At 32.1% G+C, this 18,540-nt stretch overlaps 3 protein-coding genes, 1 long non-coding RNA gene, 1 other non-coding gene and 1 pseudogene across 7 annotated transcripts; 3 read left to right on the top strand and 3 right to left on the bottom strand.

The window, feature by feature from the left end:
- Positions 1–83: 83 nt before the first annotated feature.
- LOC111214307 lies at positions 84–1,074 on the top strand (annotated as a pseudogene).
- Positions 1,075–1,231: 157 nt separating this feature from the next.
- On the top strand, positions 1,232–3,221 carry LOC111214715 (probable xyloglucan endotransglucosylase/hydrolase protein 5). The gene is made up of 4 exons (XM_022717735.2): positions 1,232–1,745; positions 1,822–1,922; positions 1,992–2,185; positions 2,366–3,221. The coding sequence occupies exons 1-4, from the start codon at positions 1,544–1,546 to the stop codon at positions 2,763–2,765; spliced, it is 897 nt and encodes a 298-aa protein (XP_022573456.1). The 5' UTR covers positions 1,232–1,543; the 3' UTR covers positions 2,766–3,221.
- Positions 3,064–3,135, bottom strand: TRNAK-UUU. Its single transcript has one exon. It is a non-coding gene; the product is annotated as a tRNA-Lys (tRNA).
- A 153-nt stretch (positions 3,222–3,374) lies between the features above and the next one.
- Positions 3,375–5,888, top strand: LOC111214306 (protein FIZZY-RELATED 3-like). The gene is made up of 7 exons (XM_022716948.2): positions 3,375–4,040; positions 4,333–4,455; positions 4,549–4,653; positions 4,726–4,968; positions 5,060–5,356; positions 5,464–5,595; positions 5,689–5,888. The coding sequence occupies exons 1-7, from the start codon at positions 3,534–3,536 to the stop codon at positions 5,740–5,742; spliced, it is 1,461 nt and encodes a 486-aa protein (XP_022572669.2). The 5' UTR covers positions 3,375–3,533; the 3' UTR covers positions 5,743–5,888.
- A 414-nt stretch (positions 5,889–6,302) lies between these two features.
- LOC106431127 (telomere repeat-binding protein 4) lies at positions 6,303–9,720 on the bottom strand. Of its 3 annotated transcripts, XM_013871944.3 has the most exons (9): positions 9,452–9,712; positions 8,919–9,002; positions 8,117–8,828; positions 7,853–8,026; positions 7,695–7,774; positions 7,399–7,616; positions 7,002–7,328; positions 6,867–6,930; positions 6,303–6,796 (listed from the first exon to the last, which is right to left on the bottom strand). In XM_013871944.3, the coding sequence occupies exons 2-9, from the start codon at positions 8,988–8,990 to the stop codon at positions 6,608–6,610; spliced, it is 1,836 nt and encodes a 611-aa protein (XP_013727398.2). In that variant the 5' UTR covers positions 8,991–9,002; positions 9,452–9,712; the 3' UTR covers positions 6,303–6,607. The 3 variants fall into 3 exon arrangements, with proteins under 3 accessions (XP_013727398.2, XP_048626020.1, XP_022572668.1); XM_048770063.1 differs by having other exon boundaries at positions 7,695–8,026; positions 9,486–9,720; XM_022716947.2 differs by having other exon boundaries at positions 7,695–8,026; positions 9,452–9,702.
- A 6,539-nt stretch (positions 9,721–16,259) lies between these two features.
- Positions 16,260–16,962, bottom strand: LOC125593426. The gene is made up of 2 exons (XR_007329336.1): positions 16,870–16,962; positions 16,260–16,420 (listed from the first exon to the last, which is right to left on the bottom strand). It is a non-coding gene; the product is annotated as an uncharacterized LOC125593426 (long non-coding RNA).
- Between the last annotated feature and the right edge of the window lie 1,578 nt (positions 16,963–18,540).

The following is an 18,540-nucleotide window of genomic DNA, read 5'->3' as shown; positions in this document are numbered from 1 at the left end:
TGAAAGAAGTGGTCCCAAGATTAGGGATTTTGAATTGTGATAATTTAAACCAGCCAGGTACTGACACGTGTCATCCTAGCTTTATGGATTTCCTTAGCCATCACCTTGATTGTGATTGTATAAATGTAACTCTACCTTCACCTCTTCCATTTTCCATTCTCCATACACATTTTTTTACAACAGAAAGATATATATATAAAAAAAATACATATACATGCATAGGATTCAAAAGGGAAGGCAAGCAAACATAAAATAATGAAGAAGGTAGCAGAATTCGTCAAGGATGTAGTAAACATGTTGAAGAGGAAGACAAGAGCCTTTAAGACACGTCTTGTAATATTCTCGCTGCTCCACGACAGAAACATGATGGTGAGCTCATGGTCTCACAAGCTTAAGGCCAAACCAACATCAAGAAAGCTAGATGGTGGTGGTAAGGATCATGATCAAAACATGGTGGTGGTTTATAGCCACAACGCCAATATGTCTCGCACTTCTGCTGCCTCTCCACAATATGTACAATATTCAGAAGAAGAGGAAGAGGAGGAAAAGTATCCAGACATGAGACACTCTCTCTTTGAGGCAGAGGGTTCGGTGATAGACATGGTGAAACACTCCAAGGAGGACAAGGGAGAAGAGTTTAAGTTGGAAGACGAGATCGACAAAGTGGCTGATCTTTTCATTTCAAGGTTTCACCAACAGATGTGGTTGCAGAAGCAAATCTCTCTAGAGAATATTCAAGATACACCTTGAGCACCACACCATATCCTATTGTTAAGAATAATGAATTACTATTCTCATTAATAGCATTTAACCAGCCGGGCAACCATCTAAGCACTTTGACTACACCATAACTACCGTTATGTATCGTTTCATGGTCCATTAAATTATTTACGGGCTCGTGTATATACGAATTGCACGCATATTTTCAGCTTTTAAGGCCTGTTAAGGCCCATTCACCAATATAATACTATGTAAGATTGTAAGGTCACACAGTGAAGAGTAAAGAGGGGTGAAGTATATGGTGAATTGCACATGATGCTTCTTCTCTAGTCATGTGATTATGTCTCTGTATCCTTTTTTTGAAATTTGAAACTTTTATCCCCCCCCCCCCCCCCAAATATTTCTCCTACTATCTCTCTACTGATTCATTCCGTGGTTACTCTCCATCGTGATATGTTACCAATTTTTAGGCAAGTTTGGAGTCTAAATGGAAAGATTATCAGCAAATTGGAGTCAAATAGTGTTTGTTTATTATGTTCAGCCCATAGATCTAAAGGTTAAAGTATCCAAAGATGCATTAATTAACGAGAACATGGGGATGAGGACCTTATTATCAATTTATCATGTCAGCACAAGACTAGTCAGTCCATGTGCATCTGGAACACTCCCTAAGTTACTAACAAGGCTGTTGCAAACATTGAAAGTAACCCCAAAATGCTCTGATAAATAATAATTAATAAACCATATATTATGCTAAGCCTAGCTAGCTACCTAGCTGATATGGCTATAAATAGAAACGTCCGCACAATGGGTGTTTGGTGCAATGAGGGTGATCAAAATGGGTCGTCTTCCACTTACTTTTTGCCTCACCTTTCTGCTTATGGCGACGGTAACGTTTGGTGTACCTCCTAAGAAGTCCATTGATGTTCCTTTTGGCAGGAACTATTTCCCCACTTGGGCTTTTGATCACATTAAGTATCTCAATGGTGGTTCTGAAGTGCATCTCGTCCTTGACAAGCACACTGGTGAGTTTATTTGCCTTATTTTATATGTTTCTCTGACACGAATATATCTAAAACCTCTCTTCTGATTGTTCTGAAGGCACTGGCTTTCAGTCAAAGGGTTCATACTTGTTTGGCCACTTCAGTATGCACATAAAGATGGTTCCTGGAGACTCTGCCGGAACTGTGACCGCCTTCTATGTAAGTGAAAGTCGTTTACTAAATTATCTAGAGCATGTCAACTGAAAAAATGCTTGCTGTTTCTTGCAGTTATCATCACAGAACTCAGAACATGATGAGATAGATTTTGAGTTCCTAGGGAACAGAACCGGTCAGCCTTACATTTTGCAGACAAACGTGTTTACAGGAGGCAAAGGAAACAGAGAGCAGAGGATCAACCTCTGGTTTGACCCTTCCAAGAACTATCATTCCTATTCAGTTCTCTGGAATATGCATCAGATTGTGTAAGTCAACACTAGTCTCTGCTCTATAAATATTTCAAAGCTAAGTGTATAGGAATCATTATAGGAACGCTTCAAACAATGTCGCATTATTTGTAAAAGAAATTTTTTGATCTGAATAAATTTAACATTCATTTTAAAAAAAAAAATTTCAAAGCTAAGTGTATATAGTTGTAACAACAGGTTCTTTGTGGATGATGTTCCCATAAGAGTGTTCAAGAACAGCAAAGACATTGGGGTGAAGTTTCCATTCAACCAGCCGATGAAGATATATTCAAGTCTTTGGAACGCAGATGACTGGGCCACAAGGGGAGGGTTAGAGAAGACTAACTGGGCAAAGGCTCCTTTCGTCGCCTCCTACAGAGGCTTCCATATTGATGGATGTGAGGCTTCGGTGAGTGCTAAGTTCTGTGAGACGCAAGGGAAACGTTGGTGGGATAAGGAGGAGTTTCAAGACTTGGATGCTAAACAGTACAAGCGTCTCAAATGGGTTCGTAAGAGATACACTATCTATAACTATTGTACCGACCGTGTCAGGTTTCCTAAGCCTCCTCCTGAGTGCCGCAGAGACCGTGACATTTAGTGTTTTTCTCAGAGTTCATTTTTATATATTTTCCCAGTTGTTGTATCCACAAGCTTGCGAGCTAGAGAAACTTGAATTGTTACAATGGTACTTGTGATGTAAACTAATAATAACCATTCACTCAAAGTCAATGCGTCCAAACTAATGGTGCATAAGTATAACGATACAACATGCACCAAGACCCGTTTGGTTTTATTGTATTCAGTCCTTTTTGTTATACACGGAAACCAGAAGATAAGACTCAAAAAATTTGGGGCACAATAATAAAAAAAAAAACATTACCATAAATTCATCATCTCGCCGTCTGTGGGGATCGAACCCACGGCCACGGGATTAAAAGTCACGCGCTCTACCGCTGAGCTAAGACGGCTTTGTTGACAACTATAAAAATTTTATTAACAACACTTCAATACATCGTATCCTTAAGAATTTGACCGTTAGAGCGAACACCAAATCAGTAGTTATCCAAATGAGACAAGACACACGGTTCCATAAATCACTGTAATAATTTAATGAGAAACACTATATTTAGGTATCAATTAAAAAGAAAATAAAAAAAGGGACCCAGACAACGACGCTCCTACATTATATAACTGATCTCTACTACCACCACTAGAATTTGACCGTTGGAGAAGAAGAACATCTCTCTTTTGCAAAAACTAATTTAAAACATTATTAAGCTTCTTCTGCAATCTTCTTCTCCTTCGGTTGTTAGTTTTTTTTCTTTATATCAATCAATCGATCACAATCAAAGTGTGATCAGAGAAAATGGAATCCCCACAGAAAACCAAAACCGGTTTAAACCTCCCCGCGGGGATGAACCAGACCTCTTTACGTCTCGAGACGTTCTCGAGCTCGTTCCGCGGGATCTCGACCTTATCCTCCCCCTCAAAATCCACCTGCAGCGACAGATTCATCCCCTGCAGATCCTCATCGCGTCTCCACGCTTTCGATCTGCAGGACAAGGAGCCGACGACGCCGGTGAAAGAGGGAGGGAACGAAGCGTACTCGAGACTCTTGAAATCTGAGCTTTTCGGATCTGATTTCGTTTCTAACTCTTTGTCTCCTGCAGGTGGTGGTGGTGGTCAAGGAGGATCTGCTTCTTCTCCGATGAGTCCGTGTACTAGTAACATGTTGAGGTTCAAGACGGATCGTTCCAACTCGAGTCCTTGTTCGCCGTTCTCTCCTTCGATTCTGGGAAACGATAATGGTCTCTCTAGTGATTCGTCTCCTCCTCCTAAGCCGCCTCGCAAGGTTCCTAAAACTCCTCACAAGGTATAACAATATTTCGCATTCAATGTGATATGGTTATAGATAGATAGATAAACAGATAGATAGACGAGTTTTTAGTATAGCCGAATGAACTAATAAACATTGTTTTGATTTGATGGACCCTAAATTGTGGAAATTTTTCTTATAAAAGTTTTCCAAAATATTCATAATTTTTTTTTTAAATTATCTTCAGATTTTTTAGTCTTCCTTGCTTACATATTCTTGGGTGATATTATTTATTTTTTTGCCAAAGGTTTGTAAATGAAATATTGTTTGGTTGTTTTGATTGTCTCAGGTGTTGGATGCACCTTCATTACAAGATGACTTCTACTTGAACGTTGTGGACTGGAGCTCACAGAATGTTCTTGCCGTGGGGCTTGGTACTTGTGTCTATCTCTGGAGTGCTTCCAATAGCAAAGTGAGTTTTCAAGCTTGACTACTACTTTTCAATGCATAAATGTTATTTTGTGTGGTGGAGGCATTGAACTGTGAGATGATTATGATTGGTCAGGTGACGAAGCTATGTGACTTGGGACCTAATGATAGCGTGTGTTCGCTTCAGTGGACACGTGAGGGTTCATATATATCTGTTGGTACAAGTCACGGTCAAGTTCAGGTGTGTTGTTTTTTCAACCTTTCAATCTGTGGTTGTTGAAAGTTGAATAAAAGGTTGATTTTGCGTTGGCAGGTTTGGGATGGAACACAGTGCAAGAGAGTCCGAACAATGGGAGGTCATCAAACGAGAACTGGTGTCTTGGCATGGAACTCGAGGATCTTATCCTCAGGGAGCAGAGACAGAAACATCCTCCAACATGATATCCGAGTCCAGAGCGACTACGTCAGCAAGCTCGTGGGACACAAATCTGAAGTCTGCGGGCTGAAATGGTCTCATGATGATAGAGAGCTTGCGTCTGGAGGCAACGATAATCAGGTCATCTTGAAACCTAAGCTATTCACAGATTAGAGCTACATCAGTCCTAGGCTTATCATAACACTGGTTGGTGCTTGTTCTTTTGTAACAGTTGTTAGTGTGGAACAATCATTCACAACAACCTATTCATAAGCTGACTGAGCATACAGCAGCGGTTAAGGCGATTACATGGTCTCCTCATCAGAGCAGTCTCCTTGCTTCAGGAGGTGGAACCGCAGACAGATGCATTAGATTCTGGAACACCACAAACGGACATCAGTTGAACAGCATTGACACTGGAAGCCAAGTCTGCAATCTGGCGTGGAGCAAGAATGTCAATGAGATAGTGAGCACTCATGGATACTCTCAGAACCAAATCATGCTCTGGAAGTATCCATCCATGGCAAAGGTACATAGTTTTTTTTTCTAAACTTGAAAACCCATTTCTTGATCTTTCTTTCTATCTTCTAGTTGTACTATATAACTGATGCATTAACCGATGATTGTTTTGTGTAGGTTGCAACGCTTACAGGGCACAGTATGAGAGTACTTTACTTGGCTACATCACCTGATGGACAGACTATAGTGACTGGAGCAGGAGATGAGACCCTGCGGTTTTGGAATGTCTTCCCTTCAGTGAAAATGCAGGTTTGTATTCCTTCTTCGAGATTCCTTTAAATCAGATCGTTTAGCTGGTTGTTTCTGGTCAGTTGATTAATGACTAGTTTTTAATGTTTGCAGACACCGGTGAGGGACACAGGCCTCTGGTCATTAGGGAGGACACAGATCCGATAACACTCATTTCAATCAACCTTTAAATTTGTTATTCATTTGTGTGTGAGAGAGAATATATAGAGGAGCTGCAATGTAATAGTTTATTTTTTCTGATCCCTTTGTAAACAGAGTTACCATTGAATGAGATAGTTTTTTTATGAATGAAATGTCTGGCAGCCTTGTTAAAGATGGGCTTGGCAAAATCTAAAACTAAAAGGAACAATGTACATTTATTTGTAAGCAAAGATGCATCTTTTGTTTCACTTGTATATAAGTTGGACTCTGTTCTTACAGTTGTTGGCTTGTTGCCTTACCTTGAGCATCCTCACTTTCTACAGTGACCTCAGTGCCTAAGCACACCGAGGTCAAGAACAGAGGAGCCTGGTTTGATTATACCGTTTTGAATCTGTAGTTGCAGGGAGAGAGAGAAGCGTCTATTTATAACCAGGTATAATGTATTTAATTGATTAATATTTCAGGATAAAAACAACATACATCACAAATGATTTAAGATTGATGAAATCATTATCTAAGGAAATAAAAAGTACTTGACGTTAAAAGGTTACAGTGTACCAGTGCCATGGATTGAATGATGTTCATCAAATAAAAAATAATTTGTCTAAAATTACAAAAAAAATAAAAGAATGTATTCAAGGACCTACCACCAATGCCATATTACAGAATCAAATCAATTAGAAACTGAAATGAACAAATGTAACTTACAAGTAACAGAAAGTACTTGTTTCTGCCATCTATGATTAAAAATCTCAAGTTGGATAAAAGAATCAAACTATGCTTCTGTTGTTTTGCTTTTTGTACAGCTACCCCCACATTGCTTCCTTAGTTTTCAAGTGAAAGTTATTGTAATTTACCTTTCTCCCATCCTTTACATAGACAAACCTGATTCAACCACCATCATTGCAGCCGCTTGATGTTTCCCGTTCTGTTTCACTTGGTGCTGTGACCAATACCTATGTGCTGCCAAAACTCTATCTAGCAGTTCTTGAGGCACTGGTTGTCCTCTTCTCTGCTGCGGTGATATACTCGCCGTGTGAACAAGAGTTTTCCACTTATCCTGCACAAAAAAAAACACAAAGTTAGTAAGCTACAATTTGTAGTGGCTAAGATTCAAAAGTGTTGTATACCTTCAAGTCCACGTAGGTTCGATGACTTGCATCATCAAAAGAACGCAGTTTCACATCACGCCATCTGTGGAATAAAAGAGTGTCGATCATTAGTTGATACACAACCAAGTTAAACAACTGAACCAATGAGATTACCTTCCAGTCCCAAGCTCCTCAACTGCATGCACTAGAGCTTCTACCTCAGACACAGAGAATGGTCTCCTGGTTCTACGCTGTGAAAGCTCTGTACGCTTAGGTTTCTCGTTAAGTGGGACGATTGCAAGAGCCTCCGGTTCCAATGGTGGAACTGGAACTATAGCTCTTGAATCTGGTGAAGGTTGTTGTTGTTCATCAGCTGTTATGTCACTCTGATATGGAACTAACTCCTGCTTACTCTCCACACATGTTCCAGAATTAATCATGTGATCTGCATGTAGGAGACTGAGAGGGATTCTAGAATTTAACTCTGGAGAAGCTGAAGACCTGGCAAGAACAAATGATTGTACTTAGGAATAACTCTAAAAAAATAAAGAAAGAAAAAAGATGTTACTACCTTTCTGACAAATTTGTTGAATCAGTTGGCAAAGAAAGGACAGGATTTTCAGAGGAACCAGGCTCCAAGGTGAAGCCAAGGTTGTCTAGATTCTCTCTACACGAGAGACCAGTCTGTGAGAGAGTGTTGGTGTCATCTCTAACCTTCTTCCCTTGGACTAACACCCCAATACGTATCCCATCACCGAGTAAAGCAGTGACAGCCTCCATCACCGTCCTCTGTAACCAAAAAGTGTCAAATGTCACAACTAGTGCTATGAAATTATAACACTTCGTGACATTTAATCACACACACACCTTGAGTGAGCCTACTGTTGCTGTTTCCGGAACTTCAATAAAAAGCTCTGGAATCCTAAAGGACTTGATGCTTAACTTTACTGCAAACAATTGAAAATAAACATGAGCACCACCACTCCAGCCAGATAACGAAGCATCTGGGTCATATAGATAGGTACCTGACTCTCCCTTCTGAGGTGAATTGGTAACACTTTCACTACTGAGTCCTCCATCAGAAGTTACTACTAACCCTTTGTCAGATAATCTTCTCTTCCTATGAACGGTCTCATGCTTCCATGGGTTGTAGCCATAACATAATTTTCTCTTGCGGTATAGAGACTTTAAACAACCATCTAGACAGATACACACCAAAGCAGAGTAAGAAGAGAGAAACAGCTAAAAAGGATGTATCAAAGAGAAACACGGTAAGATCCGATACTAACCTGTTCTAGTGTCTTCAAAGCACTTCGATCTGGAAACTGCTCTACCGTGTTTTGTCATCATTGACTTCTTGATTCTTCGATATCCAACACGAGTCATAGGCCTATATGACTTATTACATTTGTCACCAAATTTATAGTATGTACAATAGTTTTCATCATCATCATCTCTACAAGCTAACTTAGAATGATTCCTATATCCTTCCAAAGAACCATTAGGCACACCATCCAGGTGGACTGATTCGTGACTTGGACCCTTTAAGCTGAAAGTATCAGCGATCAAGCCACCGTCTTCCAAGCCATTGGTCGCTTCTCCTTGTTCAACAAGGACAGCACAATCCTCTTTCTTGTTTCCGCACCCTAAAAGAGGCTGCTTCAGACCAAGAGCCATCTTACAATCAGAAACTGGCGTCTGCTCTAAAACGCAATCATTTTCCAAAGAGGAAACTTGCAAACACGTCTCGCTAGTGTTATCACTAGGCGACTTTGAGGAAAGGTTTCCTTGATGGGAAAGCTCAGATTTACAAGGCTTATCATTATAGACAAGCTCATGTTCTTGTTTGATCTTTACAACCAGATGATCTTCTTGACTATCCCCATAGGTCGACGTTGAGGAGCTTTCGCTTTCTTCTAGCAACTTTCCAGCCAGAGAAGCGAGCAAATCAAAGGCAGTGAGCTGACTGTCAACGTCATCTCTCTCACTTGATACCTTCCTCTAGAAAACATCAACCACAAGTCATCAGATACAAATTAAAAAAAAAAAAACATTAAACTAATCGAAATGAAGCACACGAATATTCATTACCCTGGTTGAACGAGGAGCCTTGGGAACACCGGAGAAATCAAAGCCACAGTTTAACCTCCTCTTGACCACCATCTCTCAGACAATCTGCAAAGATTCAGCATAAATCTTTTAAATCTCCACTAAAATAAAGAGTATAATTTTTTAAAACATTGTGAAACTAATAACTCTACAGATCCGAAGTAATCATTCAGGTAGAGTTTAATGAATGTTGAAGGTCTGATGAAACGACAGAGTATACAGATCAGAATTAACAACGCAACATAAAACTCAAATATATGAACTTTTTTAAAACAATTTACGTAGAAACAAACGAACAAAAGAAAAAAAAAAAACTGATCAGATCTCGCTGAAAAATGCCAACTTTCAGACCAGACACGAAAACATTTATTCAAAATTTCCAATTTTTTTTACGTCAGATTCAATTAATTTACCATCACAATTCACGTAAAAAACACATTGATATTAAGCAAACAAAAAAAGAAAAGAAAAAAAAGACTCGTGATCATGAATTGTGATCATGAGAAGTCACTTACCCCTTTCACGGATCTGATTCAGAAGGATAGCTACCTCTACAATGGAGAAATTAACAAACAAATTTACGCAGACTTCAGAATTTCTCGAAGATTTTAGGATGATGATTTCGCGATCATCCTCTGTTTTTTATGTTTCGTTTTACTCCTCTCGTTCTCGTTCTCTCTCTCTCTCTTTCTCTTCTAGAATAGGAGTAACGAAGAAGAAGAAGAAGACATAAAACCCTCTCAAAAGAAACCACAACCGAAAACAATGGCTTAAACCCCCATTTTATTCTTCTTTTTCCAGAAAAAATAAAATAAAAATATTAACCACACAACCGGGTATGGTGGTTCGTGGATATTGATTTTACCGGCTGAAGCCGGTCGCTTTTCTAACTTCTCCATCTTTATTAACGACACGTGGAGCATCCTCTCATTACACGAAACCTATTTTCCAATGCTATTGTCCGAAAGCGAGTTAATTTCGGGATCGGATAAAAAGAAATATTCCGTTTCAGGGAATATTATTTATTATGATACTGATCCGTGCACGTTTAAACCTCATTGGTCCACGTCATTTTCTTGCTGATTATCTGGAATTTTCAATTCGGAATTTTTTTTTTGTGGTTCTTGATATTGAAGTCAAATATTTGTAAGGTCGTGTAAGGTAGGAGTAAGTTTATTAGATTTGATTTCTTCCCCATAAACATTTTTCAAAGCTCTGTTTATGACTTTTTATTGGGGTCAAATGTCAATATTGTAAGTTTATTTAGAGTATTAATAATAAATGGTTTAAAATGCGAAATCGTTTAATATTGACCGGAGGCCGAAAACAAGTTAATTTTTTTCTTCGTGCAAGGATCTTGAATTTTCTCATTTTACGTTATTACAAACAAAAAATACTTTATATTTCCAGGCTAATAATATAGCCACAATTGATTAATCACCGTATTCCATATGTATTCTGAGATCCTCTTTTAACTAATGCTACTAGTGTGTGTCCGGAAGGAGACAACACAAGAGTAGAATCTTTCCAAAGTTTAAACATCTTGTAAAACATAATAATCATCCATTACTTTTTAATAGACATTTTATTGTTTTTTTTTTCTGTTAAGCATCTATTCCTGACTGGATGGAAAAAGCGTATTTCTAGTTGTTAAATCACTGGATATACAAAATAAAATATTAATTTGTGTCTTGTTGTTTTATTGTTTATAACGTACATTAGATCCAACAACCTACAAATCCAGGATATTCAATTTAATTTGAAAGTCAGTTGGCATAAGCTTATCGCCAGATATAGTAAAATAACAATTAAATAAAGCAAAAAGACTAAGATAATATATAAAAAAGCAAGATTTCACATGGTTGATTGTCACACTCAAGCCCCCTAGCTCATACATTGTCTAGTTTTTTTTTTAATACGTGGGTAATGTTGGATTTATATCCATGTATATATCCATGTCGCTGTGTATGAAAGAAATACATGTATTTAGTGTTTCATGTGCATTGTACTTTATTTCAGAACTTTACACATATATATATATATATATAATATTTACAGGAAAACTTCTCTGTTGGTAACATGTCCCTTCTACATGTTTTTGGTATCTCTACTAATAAAAGAGAGCTTTTGAGGCTCCATATGACGTCCACATCAGCGGAAAAAAATTCTCCCAAAAGATGACACGTGGCATAAAATATAGTTTTACATTTTAATATTAATTATTTTCGAAAATTGTAAAAAATATGTAAACATACAGCATTAAAAAATGAAAAACTACATTAAACATATGTAAGATTACTATTTTTCACTTAAAAAAAAAATGGCTTATCTCCATAATGTAACACTACCGTTTTATAAAAAAAAAAAAACATTATATATAATTTCGAAAATAATAATTATATGTAAAACATACAACATAAAAATGGAAATACTACAATAAACATAAATATGTTTGACTATTTGTCCAAGTTCTTCTATTAAACATTGCCGTTTTACATTAAAAATAGAAAAATACGTAAAAATTTAAACATCTATCTTAAAATATAAAATATAGACATTAACTAAATATAAAGTATAAAAAAGAGAAATACTCAATATATAAAAAAAATAATAAGTAAATATTATAAATATATAAATATACGAATTATATATACAATAATAAGTAAATGCACAATTTTTAAAAAATGAAAAGAGTATATTAAATATTAAACATCTATCTTAAAATGTAAAATATAGATATTAAGTAAATAGAAAATATAAGAAAAAGAAATAAACAACTTAAAAACAATGAAAAAAATATATTAAGATTTAAACATCTATCTTAAAATGTAAAATATAGATATTACGCAAATAGAAAGTATAAGAAAAGGAAATACACAATTTAAAAAAAATGGAAAAAGTACATTAGTATTTAAACATCTATCTTAAAATGTAAATCAATCTTAAAATATAAAATAATTTAAAAAAAAATGGAAAAAGTACATTAGTATTTAAACATCTATCTTAAAATGTAAATCAATCTTAAAATATAAAATTATTAGTAAATAGAAAGTATAAGAAATAAAAATACACAATATAAAGAAAAATAAATAATAAGTAAATATATAATATAATCTCGAAAGATGACACGTGACATTAAACATATGTAAGATTACTATTTTTCACTTAAAAAAAAGACGGCTTATCTCCATAATGTAACATTACCGTTTTATAAAAAAAACAAAAAACATTATATATAATTTCGAAAATAATAAATATATGTAAAACATACAACATAAAAATGGAAATACTACAATAAACATAAATATGTTTGACTATTTGTCCAAGTTCTTCTATTAAACATTGTCGTTTTACATTAAAAATAGAAAAATACGTAAAGATTTAAACATCTATCTTAAAATATAAAATATAGACATTAACTAAATATAAAGTATAAAAAAGAGAAATACTCAATATATAAAAAAAAATAATAAGTAAATATTATAAATATACGAATTATATATACAATAATAAGTAAATGCACAATTTTTTAAAAATGAAAAGAGTATATTAAATATTAAACATCTATCTTAAAATGTAAAATATAGATATTAAGTAAATAGAAAATATAAGAAAAAGAAATACACAACTTAAAAACAATGAAAAAAGTATATTAAGATTTAAACATCTATCTTAAAATGTAAAATATAGATATTACGCAAATAGAAAGTATAAGAAAAGGAAATACACAATTTAAAAAAATAGAAAAAGTACATTAGTATTTAAACATCTATCTTAAAATGTAAATCAATCTTAAAATATAAAATTATTAGTAAATAGAAAGTATAAGAAATAAAAATACACAATATAAAGAAAAATAAATAATAAGTAAATATATAATATAATCTCGAAAGATGACACGTGGCATAAAATATAGTTTTACATTTTAATATTACTTATTTTTGAAAATTATAAAAAATATGTAAACATACAGCATAAAAAAATGGAAAAACTACATTAAACATATGTAAGATTACTATTTTTCACTTAAAAAAAGACGGCTTATCTCCATCATGTAACATTACCGTTTTATACAAACAACAAAAAACATTATATATAATTTTAAAAATAATAAATATATGTAAAACATACAACATAAAAATTGAAATACTACATTAAACATATGTAAGATTACCATTTTACATTTTTATTTTAAGAAAATAATATGTAAACATACAACATAAAAAATAAAAAAACTACATTAAACATATGTAAGATTACCATTTTTCACTAAAAAAAAAGACGGCTTATCTCCATAATGTAACATTACTATTTTGTAAAAAAGAAAATTATATATAATTTCAAAAATAATAAATAATATGTAAACATACACCATAAAAAATGGAAATACTACATTAAACATATGTAAAATTACCATTTTACATTTAAAAATAAAAATAATATGTAAACATACAACATAAAAAATGGAAAAACTACATTAAACATATGAAAGATTACCGTTGTTCACTAAAAAAACGGGTTATCTTCATAATGTAACATTACCATTTTATTAAAAAAAGAAAAAAAACATAAATATAAATATTTGACTATTTATCCAAGTTCTTCTATTAAATATTGCCGTTTTACATTAAAAATGGAAAAATACGTAAAGATTTAAACATCTATCTTAAAATATAAAATATAGACATTAACTAAATATAAAGTATAAGAAAGAGAAATACTCAATATATAGAAAAATAAATAATAAGTAAATATTATGAATATATAAATATACGAATTATATATACAATAATAAGTGAATGCACAATTTTTAAAAAATGGAAAGAGTACATTAAATATTAAACATCTATCTTAAAATGTAAAATATAGATATTAAGTAAATAGAAAGTATAAGAAAAGGAAATACACAATTTAAAAAAATGGAAAAAATACATTAGTATTTAAACATCTATCTTAAAATGTAAATCAATCTTAAAATATAAAATTATTAGTAAATAGAAATTATAGGAAATAGAAATACACAATATAAAGAAAAATAAATAATAAGTAAATATATAATATAAGTGAATACCAAATTTAAAAAATGGGAAATTACATTAAGATTTAAAAATATATATTAAAATTTAAAATATAGATATTACGTAAATAGAAAGTAAAACAAATGGAAATATACAATTTAAAAAAATGGAAAACGTACATTAAGATTTAAACATCTATCTTAAAATGTAAAATAGAGATATTAAGTAAATTAAAAGTACAAGAAATGGAAATACATATACAGGAAAATAAATAATAAGTAAATAATGTAAATATATAATATATGAATTATATATGTAATAATAAGTAAATACACAATTTTTTTAAAAATGGAAAAAGTTCATCAAGCATTAAACATCTATCTTAAAATGTAAAATATATAATATAAGTAAATACACAATTTAAAAATGGAAAAAGTACATTAATATTTAAATATCTATTTAAAAATATAAAATATAGATATTACGTAAATAAAAATATAAGAAATGGAAATAAACATTTTAAAAAATGGAAAAAGTACATTAAGATTTAAGCATCTATCTTAAAATGTACTTCTATCTTAAAATGGTAGTAAATTATATAAAAATGGAAATACCACATTAAACAAAAAAAAATGTATAGTTTTACATCAAAAAAGTTTCTATAAAACTCATTATTCCATCCACATCAATTTCACACTATTAAGGAAAATTTCAAAGCACTCGAGCAAAAAAATGGTTTCACTATCAACTCTTGCCGTCCCAAAAACCTTTAATGACCTTGAATGAGATTTTTTTATAACAACAAACTTTTTGTTATGTGGATTCATTGTTGGGAAACACGCAACTTCCAAAAGCCAAACTTATTCATGGGAATTGAATTGTTTTTCATAGACTCAAAGGTATTCTTACAAATTTAAATTAATCTAATCCATAATTTTATTGTTAATATTCATACTAACTCTTTCATGATCAAACCATTTCAGTTAATAATCATTCAAGCGTTTATCCCGAAACACTTTCTTCCTCGCCGAATCAAGTATTGGTTCATATTGGTTTAGTATTGTTTTTGGTTTACTAACCGGTTTAGGATGGTCCTATTGTAAATATAATTTAAGTTGGTTTAGCATATATTATGTTTAAAATAACTTAAATTAAATAATAATAATAATATTATGCTTAAAATATAATTTTAGAGACTTTTCAAATATAGTTTACAGAACATTATAGGTGATGAATTTAATTTATTAAATTCGTTTATTACTTAAAACTAAGTTTTTTAAAAAACGTACCGAGTTATAAATATCAATGATGGATTGGTGAGTATAACATGAAGACAAAAATATAAATATCTGATTTTCAAGATAAGAAATTCAGCTTTTATTCAGATACTCAATATATAATATCTTAAATTATTTTTTAAAAAATATACATAATTTATATATTTAGATTAATCTTCCAAACTTAAACTATTATATTATATATGAATAATGTTTTTAAATAAAAATAATTTCTGATTTAAAATAAAAATAAAAACAACAAATGTTTATTTTCAAATAATGGATGTAATTTACATTATAATATCATTTAACAAGTATTAGATACGTTTTGATATATCATTATTTTCTATTTCCAGAAAACAATAAATTGTTAAACATCAATATCATCTAGGTTAAGTATACGAACAACAAAAATTCAAACATCACAAAAAATATTTACATAACCATTATAATACAATAATTTAATCAAAAATACAATTAAAAAAATATTAAAAAGAATAGTTATATACTTAATATTTGAAAATAAAAGATATTTTTGCTAAAATTGTACTTACCTGGCCAAGGAGATCGACCATCATTTTACGGATCGATCGAATGTTGAGCATGTGGTCGATCCAAAAATACTATGCAGTTTAATAAAATCTCTAAAACATTTATTCCAACACTCAAAAGATAGTTTTGTTAAATATGATAACTAGATAGCCAATAAAATTACAAAAAAATATTTAAATAGTAAAAAATATGTTAATTTAACGTGTTAAAATTTAAAAATAAATTTTAATTATGACATGCATTTTAACATTTATATAAATATAAATCATAGCCTAAATATAAATAATTTAACAACTTCAATTAGAAAAAAATAAAAATCCCGGGCGTAGCCCGGGTTAATCCCTAGTATCTAATTAAAATAGATCCCAATGTTTTTGGATATAGACAACGTATGTATAAGGCGGAAATATCCAAAAGAGTGGTAATTAATAACCGGGAAAATTACGGTTGGGTTCCAAACCATTGTGGGTTAAAACCTACGTTGCACGGAAGCTTCATCGGACGTCCGCTTCCCGCTTCGGAACCGGAATCAGAATCGGAACCTCGTGGAAGCTTGCGGAATCTCGCTTCCAAAACGTTTCTAAAATATTCTATTTAAAAACCTGTTGGAAGCTTATGATTCCGTTTTGGAATCACGCTTCCGTTTAAAAAAAAAATACAATGTATATCAATAAAATATAAAACCATAGTTTTCATCTATATAAAATAAAAAAAATTAATAGTAATGAATATTGAGTTATAAATATACAAATATCAAAAATAATACTATAAATTATCTTTATGCATTGAGATTTTTTATTAAAGATATAGCACATATTGAAACATATTGTGTCAATTATTTATGAAGTATTAAAAATAATTAATATAATATTTTCTGTAAACATAATTTATATGTATTTTTACAGTTTTAATATAAAATCATTTCAAAATTATTATAAATGAATAAATGTTTTATTTCAAATTTAAATCATATAAGTTTTAGTCCTAATTTTTTTAAAATTTTACATATATATATAAATATATAAATATATAAATATATAAATATATAAATATATTTATATATGGATATACGCTTCCAACACGTACCCGCTTCCTAATATTTTAAAAAATCTCGCTTCTGCGCTTCCTTACGCTTCCGCTTCCACGTATCCGCTTCCGTTTCCATGTAACATAGGTTAAAACTTAAAAGCAGAGAAATCTTCTATTCTACGTAAAAAGTGCATGAATGATAATTTTGTTAACCATGCAGAAACATTTACATTTTTTTTTGGTCAAAAAACATTTACATGTTATAGTAAACTAATAAGCGTCCAGTTATTTTTGATTTTTGGCATGGAGAATATTATACCAATCTTCCATCTAGCTATGTGGATTAATTAACTAGCTAGCTAGTAGTGATTCTCTCAACGATTCAGTCACCATGAGTTGGTTACATAATTTTTTTTGGAGGGTTAATTGGCTACAAACTTCTTTTTTTTTAAATTTTTTTTTTTTTGAAAAAAGGGCATTCTAATTGGCTACAAACTTGCATTACCAAGAATTTCACTCTTTTTTTTTAGTTTATTATCTACTACATATCGCAAGGAAGAAGATGTAGTGTATATATAATAGAAACCGAAGAGGAATAGATCTGGTATTTACTCATTTGCGAGTTTGCTTGGTTGAACAGCTTTCGCTCCTTTATTTATCTCTCCTCTCGGCTCTCGCCAAGTTAAAGTAAAGCAATCACGAGTGATCACATGGTTCTCATTGATATAATATTCCGTTAGGCCAAAGAGTCTCAATATCTTACATTATACCCTATCGTCTACACTATTTAAAAAAAAATATTTTTAATTTTTTAATTATCCAGCAGAGACTTTGACATGGTTTCCTATGCTCGACGGCCGTATATATATATATATGTTGATGTAGTGTTCGACGTAAAACTTACTTGACATTGTCAACTTGGAAATTGGAATAGTTACCCGATCAAAATTCTTTTGCGTGGAAATTATATCCCAACCTATACCACCATGAATGTAATTTTGTGGATAGAAGAGATAGTATGATTTTCAAAAAACGAAAAGCTAGTAAAGTTATATATCTAGTGGATAGTAAATTAAGGTGTGCATTAAACTGGAGGAAGATGCGTGAGTAAAGAAGATACCTACAGTAGCTCAACTGTTCACGTAAGCTTGTGACTAAAGTGGAAAGCGTTGCGTGAAAAACAATATATCTATAACCGTCAACTCTGACTAAACTATAAAAGATAGGAAATATGCTAATTCTAACGTAAAGAGGATTTCCTCGTGCCGAAAGAAAAACTGATATTTATATATTGGATATTTGGATTAGCTGAGTAAAAAGGATCAAATGCAAAACGACCATTTTAAGTTTATAACAAATTTTTCTCTTTTCCAAAAACGACATTTTTACGATAAGTAAATTAGCTTTTTATCTGTGTATAATCGTTTCTTGTGAGACGGTAATGTCAGTTTTAAAAAAGAAAAGAAAAATACATTTTTCACAACATCTATACGGTTTTAAATTTTAATTCATCTTTCGAATTATTTGAAATTTTGCTTTGAAAAAATTCTCGAATGCATTGCGGAAACTTAAAATGAAAATATCAGACTGAGCATTGGCTCAACTGCAAGGGATGGCAGCAGGGAAACGAAACATTGGATGGGCTCATCATCACTATTACATGTAGGCTTTTCAAGAGTGGAACTTACTTTCCGTTTCAAGGATCAAACATTGGGCTTAACGAAAGAT

This window comes from Brassica napus, chromosome A3, assembly GCF_020379485.1.
Source record: "Brassica napus cultivar Da-Ae chromosome A3, Da-Ae, whole genome shotgun sequence".
NCBI lineage: Eukaryota > Viridiplantae > Streptophyta > Magnoliopsida > Brassicales > Brassicaceae > Brassica > Brassica napus.
Note: the sequence above shows the minus strand (reverse complement) of the source record. Positions and strands in the feature narration are given on the sequence as shown.

Excerpts from the sequence above, each read along its gene's own strand:
- LOC111214715 (XM_022717735.2), top strand. The coding sequence starts at position 1,544 with ATGAGGGTGATCAAAATGGGTCGTCTTCCACTTACTTTTTGCCTCACC. Across the intron at positions 1,746-1,821 it reads CGTCCTTGACAAGCACACTG|GCACTGGCTTTCAGTCAAAG; the intron begins GTGAGTTTATTT and ends ATTGTTCTGAAG. Across the intron at positions 2,186-2,365 it reads TGGAATATGCATCAGATTGT|GTTCTTTGTGGATGATGTTC; the intron begins GTAAGTCAACAC and ends TTGTAACAACAG.
- LOC111214306 (XM_022716948.2), top strand. The coding sequence starts at position 3,534 with ATGGAATCCCCACAGAAAACCAAAACCGGTTTAAACCTCCCCGCGGGG. Across the intron at positions 4,456-4,548 it reads GGAGTGCTTCCAATAGCAAA|GTGACGAAGCTATGTGACTT; the intron begins GTGAGTTTTCAA and ends ATGATTGGTCAG. Across the intron at positions 5,596-5,688 it reads TCCCTTCAGTGAAAATGCAG|ACACCGGTGAGGGACACAGG; the intron begins GTTTGTATTCCT and ends TAATGTTTGCAG.
- LOC106431127 (XM_048770063.1), bottom strand. The coding sequence starts at position 8,990 with ATGGTGGTCAAGAGGAGGTTAAACTGTGGCTTTGATTTCTCCGGTGTT. Across the intron at positions 7,617-7,694 it reads CAACAGTAGGCTCACTCAAG|AGGACGGTGATGGAGGCTGT; the intron begins GTGTGTGTGTGA and ends TTTTGGTTACAG. Across the intron at positions 6,931-7,001 it reads GAGGAGCTTGGGACTGGAAG|ATGGCGTGATGTGAAACTGC; the intron begins GTAATCTCATTG and ends TTTATTCCACAG.